General features: G+C 36.3%; 1 protein-coding gene across 1 annotated transcript; it reads left to right on the top strand.

Annotated features, from left to right (window-relative positions):
• Window positions 1-2029: 2029 nt before the first annotated feature.
• LOC137740734 (non-specific lipid-transfer protein 2-like) lies at window positions 2030-2317 on the top strand. The gene has a single exon (XM_068480554.1). The coding sequence runs from the start codon at window positions 2030-2032 to the stop codon at window positions 2315-2317; it is 288 nt and encodes a 95-aa protein (XP_068336655.1).
• Window positions 2318-13568: the final 11251 nt, after the last annotated feature.

Raw genomic sequence — 13568 nt, 5'->3', positions numbered from 1 at the left:
AAAAAAACATAAGAGAAATGCAAACTGCGTGCGTCTTACATCAATAGCAAAAACAAAAATGGAAAAAGTAGCCATGACAAGAGTCTTTTCCATCCACCACGGCATTGCCGACTATATACACACACCAAAAACAAAAATGGAAATAGTAGCCATGACAAAAGTCTTTTCCATCCACCACGGCGTTGCTTACTCTATATATATATATATATATATATATATATATATATATATATATATATATATATATATCCCATCCACCATGGCGTTGCCTACTATCTATCTATATATATATATAGACACACACACACACACCAAAAACAAAAATGGAAAAAGTAGCCATGACAAGAGTCTTTCCCATCCACCACAGCATTGCCTACTATATATATATACACACTAGCTTTTATGTACACGCTCATACGCGTGCAGAATGTATTTTTTTAATCACAACGTGTTACGCGTAACCTAAATATTTTATATGTATTTATATGCATGAATTAACAAAAGGAAAGTCAAATATTTGAAGTAAATGAATAATTTTAGATCATGCTAGAAAAAAACCCCTCACAAACCAATCAAATCAGCTGAATTCACATAATAAAATCGGTCTTTCCTACATCACCAGCCCCAACACCCGAAAAATATTTGAAGAACATTATGCTACAAAATTTCAACCCTCAGGACCTACGTCACCAGCCCTAACGCCAGAAAAATTTGAGACCCTTATAAACGAAAGGATGAATGCTTTTAGCGAACTGAACTGTAATTTCTTTGCGGTTTTTCTGCCGTGCATAAGGCACTATTATGATCATATATAGCGCCCTGTCTGCCCTCCACTATCAACTCATGAGGTTAGACAGCTGAGACTTGATCATATTAAAGGTTTTGTTTGTGTCACATCATTTGTGTGTGTGTAAAATACGATCAATTATATTTCGATCCATTTATTTAATAATTTCGAGCAACGGTTTAATCAACATGCTACAAAATTCTTCTTCATTTTGAGTTGTGTTACCTTTAATCTCGTCCAAAATTGTGATCTTAACAAGATTGGACTACGATTGTAATGGATGAAGAACATTATACTATTAAACTCTAGAAGCTCAATAGTAGAACAACATAATATTTTTTTGGCTTCATGTTTTAAATTGTTTTATACTCTTCACAAAGTCTCACTCTACGCCTTCATATATGCTTTAACGTTATACTTTCTTTCATTAATAATATTGCTTTATTGTCATTTTCTATGCATTTAGATATCACTACTTTAATGGATTTTGATATGACAATGAATTAGGACAACTTTGGGTCAATTCTCCAGATAAAAAAAATGTAATTATGACCGTTGGAGTCTTTATCACTTGGTGTGAAATTAAGATGGACTTGAGCTTGTTCTTTCATATTCCTGGACATCATTTGGTCAACAAGTCAATTCTGTTCCAAAATCATCTCCGATAATCAATAGGAATTTGGGTTTTTTTTTTCTTTTTTTTGGGTTTTTATTCTTTTTTTTTTATGCTAGGTTGATTCTTGTGGTTTCAGGTCTCAAATGTGAAAACGAGTTGAAAAGATCAAGAAGAACCCGTACTATGTCAACAAAACTAACGTATCCTTCAATCCAGTTGAGAGAATAGGCATAAAGTATTTTTACTTTATTTTTGGATTTTTAGCCAATTAAAATGATTTCTAAAACTGGCATAAATCCTCGTTTTAGCCCTTGACATTGAAATCGATAAAATTTTGGGTCTCTGAATTTGTCTCTCGTAAATTATTTTCATTATTCTATGAAAAAATTGTCAATATTCTCGTCAAGTGGAGAAGTTGGTTGGCAAAAATATCTTTATGAAGGTGGTCACGTAGTAGTTTGGGAAAAGTAGCCGTAACATGAGTCTTTCCCACCCACCACGCGTTGCCTGCTCACTCCGATAAATACGCACCGAGGGTACTTGCCCAAGTGCACCACATACAGTTCTCTTTTCTCTCTCTCTCTCTCTCTCACTCTCTCTCTCTCTAAATCCACTTTACTAAGACGATGAAGCTGTCATCGCGCAGTTTGGTGTTGTGTTTGGCGGTGGCGGTGGTGCTTTGCGAAGTGGCGGGGACGGCGGAGGCAGTGACATGCAGTCCGGTGGAGTTGAGCCCATGCTTGGGGCCAATAAGGTCAGGGTCAGCCCCTTCAGGCACTTGCTGCCAGAAGCTGAGGGAGCAGAGGCCTTGCCTCTGCGGATACATCAAGAACCCAGCCCTCAGGACATACGTCACCAGCCCCAACGCCAGAAAACTTGCTTCTGCCTGCGGCGTTCCCACCCCTCAATGCTAAATACCATCACTGATCTTCTAAGATCGTGAAGAAATCTTAGTTATATTGTAATAAATATGGATGATGAACTCATTGTCATTGTTCATGTGTAGCTACCATGGTACCGACTATCAGTCATTGTTCTATGATGAGAAAAACAATGGTACTCTCAAGTATCAATTAATGAAAATAACTTTTTGATGATAACTTGTGAAAATGTGTGGTTTATAAGTTTTTAAATGTTTGCATCTATAGCAAATGCTGGATTTAGCATTCCGATCTTTCTGAATCCCTCCGACGAATTAGAGAAACGAAATGCCTCGGGAGCACGCGCAGCTGACGGCGGCGAAGAAGTCATACGGGAATGCGAAGGCGGTGGGGAACCACGAGGAGGAGGCCCGGTGGGCAAACGCAATCGGCGACATGTTGAAGAAGAGAGGGGAGTACGTGGCGGCCCTCCAGTGGCTCCGAATCGACTACGATTTGTCTGTCAAGTACTTGCCCCAAAAGCATTGCCTCCCCACCTGTCAGTCCCTCGGCGAGCTCTATCTTCGCCTCGAGTGCTTCAAAGAGGCTCTTATTTATCAGGTATTTTCTCGATTGGGTTCGATTCGTGTGAATTTCATTTCGATTGGAGTCCTTTTTTCCCTGGGAATTTATGTTTATTTTGGTATTAAGAATGTATTGGCAATGGGAAAGTTTTCTGGTTGGTCGCTGAGAAATTTGGGGAAGACTCGGGTGAATCAGTATCCCACTTCTTAATTTGATTAAAAAATGTCGAGCTGAGTGGAGATGTTTTGTTAGTGAGAAAATGTATCTGTTTGGTTAGTGAGAAAATGCATGAAGGTGAAAGGGATGATGACCCATTGATCTGGTTAGTACCTATAATTGCTGAGTTCAAGTTTTTCGGTTTGTTGTTTGGGATTTTCATATGGTTCTGTCCTCTGTGTAGTCTTAACAAGGGAATTAAATTCTTTAGCGTCTCTTATTTTGTTTATGATGGAATAGTTGAGAAGGACATTATGATATGTAAAAGAACCAGCTTAATATATCTTTGTTGGTAGAAAAGAATTCCTTTTATATTTTAGTGCGGCATATGAGGCTGCTGCATGTTGCATTGTGAGATAGTTATGCTCCATCAAGCATATATATGTATGTATTTTCTTCTGCATTCCTAAATTCTCTGTCAGCAGACCAATTGGGTTGGGATATGGTCTTCAAGGGTGTGTTTCACCCTTGAATTTGCAAAAAAGAAGAAAGTTTTAGCAAGTGAGCTTTATGACCAAGAAAAGTTTTGGTTATTGGAGAATCATACCAGAACCTACGAGAGTTCAAGAAAGCCCTTAAATGGTGCACGAAGAGTTTGGAGAAATACAAGTCAATTGGCAATTTGGAGGTAAGTTGGTGTATGTTTGATAACGTTATACATTATGATGAGTAGTTGTGTCCTTGGAAAAGAAGTAATTTGGATTTGAAACTTGCTTAAATTAATTCTTAGTAGACTTTGGCAAGCTTGGTGTAGGCTATGTCATGTAAGTAGAGATCGTGATGGTCCTGCTAGGCAACATCGGGATTTCATTCATGTATTTCGATCAAGTTGATGTTTGTACTGTACATCCACTGTTACTATATGCTTACTTAAAACTGGTAATGTTCAGGGGCAGGCGTTAGCCAAAGTTAATATAGGTGATGTTTTAGACAGTGTTGATAATTTCGAAGGAGCACTAGATGCATTTGGATCGGGTGGAAATGGATCGGATTTGATTATTTGGCAGATTAGACTGGATCCCCGAATTTCGAATACGACATGATTGGATGGACGGTGGATTTGCTTCCGAGTAAAGTCCAAAAAACAGTCTCTTTTCTTTTCTTTCTTGCTTCTTATAGGCAGTTGAAATTGTACTGGGTGTGAACAATATGTACGCGATTTGATGGTACTCTGTTTAATAAATTATAGAACCTAATAATTATCCTACATTCTTTATTTTAAACTTATTATGGAGTGTGACTTGAATGCTACGTATCATGCAGTGTTACGAGTGTTTTAGTCGTTAGATTTGATTTCTACAATTGTTTTAGCGATTTATTCCCGTATCATTGAATACTTCGTTTCCTTGTTATGAATGTTAGGTGGAGGACTTTTCTATGCTAATCATATATATAGTATACTTTCTGTTGACTTTTTATTGGGTGGAAAATTTTGGTATTCGACTCAGTATTTTGTAAATCCACTTTCTCGAGATAATGCTAAGTTGTTTTCGGCTCAGACGCACCAACTTTTTCTATACTTGGTGTCCCAATCAATCATCTCATAATCATACAGTTGGGAAATATTCCTTCTCCATTGCGCAAAAATATTTAGTGATCCAATTAATTCCGCAAAAATATAGTTAGGAAACATTTCGTTCTCCCTTGTCATATTTAGTGATTTAGTCTAATCCGTTAAATCATCAAAATTTAGAAGCCTTTTAAAATATAGAGCATTTCTATTAATATAGAGAGTGTCTACTTCAGTCTCGCAACTTCGTATTGGGATATAGAAATACTACTCTTTACTTATACGTGAAAAATTTTAAGATTAAATTTCGTCGATGATGAATCCGACGCCGACAGCAACACAATGCCGAAAGAGAAGTAAACAAAGTTCAAAAGCTTTATCCACGATAAAGATCAGTTTGACGTTTTCGTTTCAAGGGATAATCATGTGACACGGTTTTGTCTGGTGTTTTAAAGAATCGAATTCGCAGCGATTTAAGGACTCTTTTTTTACTAGTCTACATTTTCCTTTGCAATTTCCATGACTCATCATCTCTTCTTGTGGAATATAGTCCCCATATTACCAGTGGGATTCACTTATTCAATGCAAGGTGGGGACCCATGACTAGTTTCGAAAATTGGTGGAAACGCATGATGCAATGCAATTGAAGGATCAAAGTGTGAATATGTACAAGTTCTTGAAACTATTTTGTTATCAATTTTAATGGTAGGACTTAGAGCTGGTTTGGTATTGTGTTTTGAAAAAAAAATTGTTTCTGTTGTTTTGTGAGAATAAGCAGCTGTGAAATAAAGCAGCAGAGTGTTTGGTAAACTTTTTTGTAAAAGTGCTTTTGAAAAATTTGGATGATATTCTTACAATTAGTTTGACACAGATACGTGAGCGCAACCAAATTTACTAGAGCGAATGTTATCTCAACTACAATGAGCTCAAAATTTTCTCCACAATTAGTTTTAAGGTATAATATCACTTATTATGTCATTTGTATTCTATACGAAATCTAACTTTACTTCCATACTCTATTCTGTCTCACATTGAGAGAATCGTGTAGTTTAATAATAGAGAGCTGCTTGGGGTTTCTCAATGAAGGAATTTGGGTTAATTTTTTGCATGAGTTTTTGCTCTTTTTTGTGCTAAGGTGATTCTTATGGTTTCATGTCTTCTTTTTTTGTCAGTTATGGTTTCATGGAGAACCCGTACTATGTCAACAAACTAATGCATTTTTCAATTCAGTTGACAGAATAGACACGAAGTATTTTTATTTTATTTTTAGCTTTTTAGTCGAAATGGTTTTTCAAATTGGCAAAAGTTTCTCCAGTGTAAATTATTTTAGTCATTATAAAAAATTTGTCAATATTCTCGTCAAGTGAAGAGGTTAGTTTGACCAAAATATCGCTAAAAAGTGGTCATGTGGTCGTTCACGTTACAATTTAATGACGATATTGACAGATTTTTCACAAAATGACCAAAATAATTTATAAGGGACAAATTCACAGACTAATTCTATTAATTTTCATTGTCAGAGACCAAAGTGAGGAGTTATGTCATGGACTAAAAAGTGGTCATGTGACCGTTCACGTGACAATTTAACGACGATAACGACATATTTTCACGAAATGACCAAAATAATTTATAGTGGACAAACTCACATACTAATTCTATTAATTTTCATTGTCAGTTATCAAAATGAGGAGTTATACCAATTTCATGGATAATTTTTAACAAAAGGCCTTTAATTTTTTAAAATTTATTTACTATTAAAGAGAAGATGAAGGATTCAACACTAGTATGAGAAAAGTAAGATGAAATATGAGTATAAGAGAGAAAAGATAGACAAAACAAAATATAAAAATTATGTGTAGAGTTCAAGCATGGTAGACAAAAAAGTTACAGCGTTTCGGAAAAAAAAAGCTTAAGAGAAATGCAAACTGCGTGCGTCTTACATCAATAGCAAAAACAAAAATGTAAAAAGTAGCCAAGACAAGAGTCTTTTCCATCCACCACGGCATTGCCGACTATATATATATATATATATATATATATATATATATATATATATATATATATATAGACACACACACACAGACACACACCAAAAACAAAAATGGAAATAGTAGTCATGACAAAAGTCTCATGACAAAAGTCTTTTCCATCCACCACGGCGTTGCCTACTATATATATATACACCAAAAACAAAAATGGAAAAGGTAGCCATGACAAGAGTCTTTCCCATCCACCACAGCATTGCCTACTATATATATACACACACTAGCCTTCAAGTACACGCTCACGCGCATGCATAAGACATTTTTTGAATCACAACGTGTTACGCGCAACTTATATATTTTATATGTATTTATATGCATGAATTGACAAAAGGAAAGTCAAATATTTGAAGTAAATAAATAATCTTAGATCATGCTAGAAAAAAAAAACCCCTCACAATCCAATCAAATCAGCTGAATTCACATAATAAAATTGGTCTTTCCTACGTCACCAGCCCCAACACCAGAAAAATATTTGAAGAACATTATGCTACAAAATTCCAGCCCTCAGGACCTACGTCACCAGCCCTAACGCCAGAAAAATTCGAGACCCTTATAAACGGAACTACGGAAGGGTAAATGCTTTAAGAGAACTAAGCTGTAATTTCTTTGCGGTTTTTCTACCGTGCATAAGGCGCTATTATGATCATATATAGTGCCCTGTCTACCCTAATGATATGATGTTGGCTGCTATCAACTCATGAGGTTAGACAGCTGAGACTTGATCATATTAAAGGCTTTGTTTGTGTCATATCATTTGTGTGTGTGTAAAATACGGTCAATTATATTTCGACCCATTTATTTAATAATTTCGAGCAACGGTTTAATCAACATGCTACAAAATTCTTCTTCATTTTGAGTTGTGTTACCTTTAATCTCGTCCAAAATTGTGATCTTAACAAGATTGGACTAAGATTGTAATGGATGAAGAACATTATACTATCAAACTCTAGAAGCTCAATAGTAGAACAACATAATATTTTTTCGGCCTCGGCTTCATGTTTTAAATTGTTTTATACACTTCACAAAGTCTCACTCTACGCCTTCATATATGCTTTAACGTTATACTTTCTTTCATTAATAATATTGCTTTATTGTCATGTTTTATGCATTTAGATATCACTACTTTAATGGATTTTGATATGACAATGAATTAGGACAACTTTGGGTCAATTCTCCAGATAAAAAAAATGTAATTATGACCGTTGGAGTCTTTATCACTTGGTGTGAAATTAAGATGGACTTGAGCTTGTTCTTTCATATTCCTGGACATCATTTGGTCAACAAGTCAATTCTGCTCCAAAATCATCTCCGATAATCAATAGGAATTTGGGTTTTTTTTTTTTTTCTTTTTTTTTTCTTTTTTATTCTTTTTTTTTATTTTTATGCTAGGTTGATTCTTGTGGTTTCAGGTCTCAAATGTGAAAACGAGTTGAAAAGATCAAGGAGAACCCGTACTATGTCAACAAAACCAACGTATCCTTCAATCCAGTTGAGAGAATAGACATAAAGTATTTTTACTTTATTTTTGGATTTTTAGCCAATTAAAATGATTTCTGAAACTGGCATAAGTCCTCGTTTTAACCCTTGACATTGAAATCAATAAAATTTTGATCTCTGAATTTGTCTCTCGTAAATTATTTTCATATTCTATGAAAAAATTGTCAATACTCTGGTCAAGTAGAGGAGTTGGTTTGCAAAAATATCTTTGTGAAGGTGGTCACATAGTAGTTTGGGAAAAGTAGCCGTAACATGAGTCTTTCCCACCCACCACGCGTTGCCTACTCACTCCTATAAATACGCACCGAGGGTACTTGCCCAAGTGCACCACATACAGTTCTGTCTTCTCTCTCTCTCTCTCTCACTCTCTCTCTCTCTCTCTCTCTCTCTAAATCCACTTTACTAAGACGATGAAGCTGTCATCGCGCAGTTTGGTGTTGTGTTTGGCGGTGGCAGTGGTGCTTTGCGAAGTGGCTGGGACGGCGGAGGCAGTGACATGCAGTCCGGTGGAGTTGAGCCCATGCTTGGGGCCAATAAGGTCAGGGTCAGCCCCTTCAGGCACTTGCTGCCAGAAGCTGAGGGAGCAGAGGCCTTGCCTCTGCGGCTACATCAAGAACCCAGCCCTCAGGACATACGTCACCAGCCCCAACGCCAGAAAACTTGCTTCTGCCTGCGGCGTTCCCACCCCTCAATGCTAAATACCATCACTGATCTTCTAAGATCGTGAAGAAATCTTAGTTATATTGCAATAAATATGGATGATGAACTCATTGTCATTGTTCATGTGTAGCTACCATGGTACTGACTATCAGTCATTGTTCTATGATGAGAAAAACAATGGTACTCTCAAGTATCAATTAATGAAAATAACTTTTTGATGATAACTTGTGAAAATGTGTGGTTTATAAGTTTTTAAATGTTTGCATCTATAGCAAATGCTGGATTTAGCTTACTATATCTCAGGTTCAAATTTTCTTTTCTTGTAGTATAAATTAAGGTACTAATCGTTTGTATTGAAAAAACGTTCGCATCCACCATTTTATTTATTTATTTATTTTTCATTTAACATTAGACATATGTAATAATTATAACTTGGCATGATAATCAACCACAATCCCCAAATTCATGAACTTTGGATCTACGCGTGCAAGAGCTTGTTGATATTTAAAACCTCTTTGGTATCTTGCTTAGTGTTGGGGTTTTTGGGTAAGATATTGCCATGATGGGTACTCAGTACTTAATGGAGTGCGCACAATTCTATGGAAATGGATCATTTCCAGATCCCTTCCTCCTAGTACATCAAATCAAGGGATCTGGACTTTTGAAATTTAATCAAACGGCTACAAATAGCGGTCCACTTTAAAAGTTATAACAACTTCAACCGTTGGATCAAAATTTCAAAGGTTGGGATCCCTTGATCAAAATTTCAAAGGTTGGGATCCCAATTCTATCAAATGATGTATTTGATTTTTATAGAAGCAATACTGGAGAATCAAATTCAAGACCCTTAAAAATAAGGGTAAATATTCTTAACGAACTGAGCGGTAATTTCTTTGCGATCTTTCTGCCGAGGTATTATTATGATTATATAGGGCCCTTTCTGCCCTAATGGTATGTTGTTGGCCTCTACAAACTCATGAGGTTAGAATTGATGAGTTCAAGCTAGGACTTTGATCATATTAAATTATTAATTAATGGGTTGTGTTTGTGTCGCATCATTAGTGTTTGTGTGTGTAAAATATAGTCAATTGTATCCGACCCATTTATTTAATCATTTCGAGCAATGTGTTTACTCAAACATGCTAACATTATATTCACAATAATATATGATATTCAGTTAAAACATCGATAATACCATTGATATTCGATTGCAATATTAGTATATTACCGTTCACGTCGAGAATTTTCGCCTCCCAATGGTCCATTTGTTCATTTTTGCAGTTTCCTTTTTGGGCAGTAGCCCTTCCGATCCAATGTACCAAAGCAATAAAAAAAAATCTGGCCCGGCCCACATAGATTTTGTTTTGGCGGGAGTTGTGCCATCCATCTGAAATTTCCAATTCCAAAAGCCAAAACGTCAGAATCTCACATATATATTTATATATATATATATATATATATATATATATATACGCTCAAACACACATACATTCCGATCTTTCTGAATCCCTCCGACGAATTAGAGAAACGAAATGCCTCGGGAGCACGCGCAGCTGACGGCGGCGAAGAAGTCATACGGGAATGCGAAGGCGGTGGGGAACCACGAGGAGGAGGCCCGGTGGGCAAACGCAATCGGCGACTGTTGAAGAAGAGAGGGGAGTACGTGGCAGCCCTCCAGTGGCTCCGAATCGACTACGATGTCTCTGTCAAGTACTTGCCCCAAAAGCATTGCCTCCCCGCCTGTCAGTCCCTCGGCGAGCTCTATCTTCGCCTCGAGTGCTTCAAAGAGGCTCTTATTTATCAGGTATTTTCTCGATTGGGTTCGATTCGTGTGAATTTCAATTCGATTGGAGTCCTTTTTTCCCTGGGAATTTATGTTTATTTTGGTATTAAGAATGTATTGGCAATGGGAAAGTTTTCTGGTTGGTCGCTGAGAAATTTGGGGAAGACTCGGGTGAATCAGTATCCCACTTCTTAATTTGATTAAAAAATGTTGAGCTGAGTGGAGATGTTTTGTTAGTGAGAAAATGTATCTGTTTGGTTAGTGAGAAAATGCATGAAGGTGAATGTGAAAGGGATGATGACCCATTGATCTGGTTAGTACCTATAATTGCTGAGTTCAAGTTTTTCGGTTTGTTGTTTGGGATTTTCATATGGTTCTGTCCTCTGTGTAGTCTTAACAAGGGAATTAAATTCTTTAGCGTCTCTTTTTGTTTATGATGGAATCGTTGTGTGATTTGTTCTTTTGGAGAAGAAAAATTTTTGAGACTTCACCTCTTTTTGTTGCAGAAAAAACATTTACAGCTCGCTGAGGATGAAAATAATCTTGTTGAGCAGCAAAGGGCCAATACCCAACTAGGTCGTACCTACCATGAAATGTTTTGAAGGTCTATTGATGAACATTGCTCGATTCAGAATGCCAAAAAGTATTTCAAGTCCGCTATGAAGCTTGCACAGATGATCAAGGAGAACCCACCTTGTAATAATTCTTTCGTTGAGGAATATATTGATGCCCATAACAATATAGGAATGCTTGAATTTGATCTTGACAATTGGGAAGAGGCTCGGAAAGTCTTAACTAAAGGATTAGAGATTTGTGACGAAGAGGAGGTAATGGAAGACGATGCTGGGCGCAGCAGGCTCCATCACAACCTTGGAAACGTTTACATAAAGCTGAGGATGTGGGATAATGCTCGAGAACACATTGAGAAGGACATTATGATATGTAAAAGAACCAGCTTAATATATCTTTGTTGGTAGAAAAGAATTCCTTTTATATTTTAGTGCGGCATATTGCATTGTGAGATAGTTATGCTCCATCAAGCGTATATATGTATGCATTTTCTTCTGCATTCCTATATTCTCTGTCAGCAGACCAATTGGGTTGGGATATGGTCTTCAAGGGTGTGTTTCACCAAATTTCTTTCCAACTCTGCTCTGTAGGATAAATTCTTTGATTATTCAGCTTCAATGAAGTCGACCCTCAACCAAATGAATCTACCAGTGTTAGTTCGGATGAGCAGTTACTCACTTTTGTCCAATTCGTTGGATAAATTTGCTTTTTTGGTTGGGCTTTTTTTGGCCATGTGGTTTGCACAATTAGTTTTATTTCTCAAACTGTAAAAACTCGTTCACATGCTATTTTATTATTTGGTTGTTTCATGAACATCATTGTTTTTAATACAGCAATTGTCTTCTGTTACCAAAAGAAAAAATGCATTTTTAATCATCTCACTAACATCCCTTATTCTTGAAAGCTGAATGCGATAACGAAGAGTTTGGAGAAATACAAGTCAATTGGCAATTTGGAGGTAAGTTGGTGTATGTTTGATAACATTATACATTATGATGAGTAGTTGTGTCCTTGGAAAACAAGTAATTTGGATTTGAAACTTGCTTAAATTAATTCTTAGTAGACTTTGGCAAGCTTGGTGTAGGCTATGTCATGTAAGTATAGATCATGATGGTCCTGCTAGGCAACATCAGGATTTCATTCATGTATTTCGATCAAGTTGATGTTTGTACTGTACATCCACTGTTACTATATGCTTACTTAAAACTGGTAATGTTCAGGGGCAGGCGTTAGCCAAAGTTAATATAGGTGATGTTTTAGACAGTGTTGATAATTTGGAAGGAGCACTAGATGCATTTGAAGAGGGCTACAGGTATGGTTTCTCCAGTGGACATTTCTTTTTGAAATTGGAAGATAACAAAGAAGCTTTCCAATCACCATGCTCAGCACAAAACCCACCTTGTTGCATGCATAGGAAATTGTGAAATACAAACTTTTGATATCATAAACACCTGTGAGCAATTGGGTCACATTGCTTTTAATGTTCTCTTCATTTATTTTTGCAGTCTAATAATTTTCAGTGACAACTTGCTATAAAATAAAAAAAATTAAAAAAAAATTCAAATTGCATTTTCACATGACAAAGAAGTTGTAGGTGTTGTCGTAGGGTGTGGAGGTATGCTTATATTCAACATATCAAAAATAAATTCCAGAAAATAAGAGGAATATTATCTTTTCATAGCTCAGTGAGAGAGTACATTGGTGTTTAAATAGAAGGCAATGCACCAGTTTTCCTAGTATTATAATGCACATGATTAGTAGTTTTCCAAACCACAACCAGCTTGTTTTCAGACTTAATAGAGTCAATGCTAGAGGGATTGAGTTAAAAACTGTGTTTCCAGCCCCTTTAATTTTCGCATTCAGTAATTCTCATTAAGAACCTTACAGATAGTACTTGATCACAATGCACATTTTATTTCAATTCAAGTTTCCCTTGTTCACTTTTATAAACTGCTGCTTTTAGTTTTAACATTGTCATTGCAATTCACATGGTGCGTGATATCTTGATAAACGTCCAAACCAGTTGAGAGAATAGATCAAGGAGAACCCGTACTATGTCAACAAAACTAACGTATCTTTCAATCCAGCTGAGAGAATAGACATAAAGTATTTTTACTTTATTTTTGGCTTTTTAGCCAATTAAAAAAATTTCTGAAACCGGCATAAGTCCTCATTTTAGCCCCTGACACTGAAATCGATAAAATTTTGGTCTCTGAATTTGTCTTTCATGAATTATTTTCATTATTTTGTTAAAAAATTGTCAATATTCTCGTCAAGTTGAGGAGTTGGTTGGTAAAAATATATTTATGAAGGTGGTCACGTAGTCGGTTTAATAAAGTAGCTGTAACATAAGTCTTTGCCACCCACCACCGCGTTGCCTACTCCCTCCTATAAATACGCACCGAGGGAACTTGCCCAAGTGCACCACACACACACACA

Source organism: Pyrus communis, chromosome 7 (assembly GCF_963583255.1).
Source record: "Pyrus communis chromosome 7, drPyrComm1.1, whole genome shotgun sequence".
NCBI classification, from domain to species: Eukaryota; Viridiplantae; Streptophyta; class Magnoliopsida; order Rosales; family Rosaceae; genus Pyrus; species Pyrus communis.
This window is presented reverse-complemented; position numbering and strand designations above follow the sequence as displayed.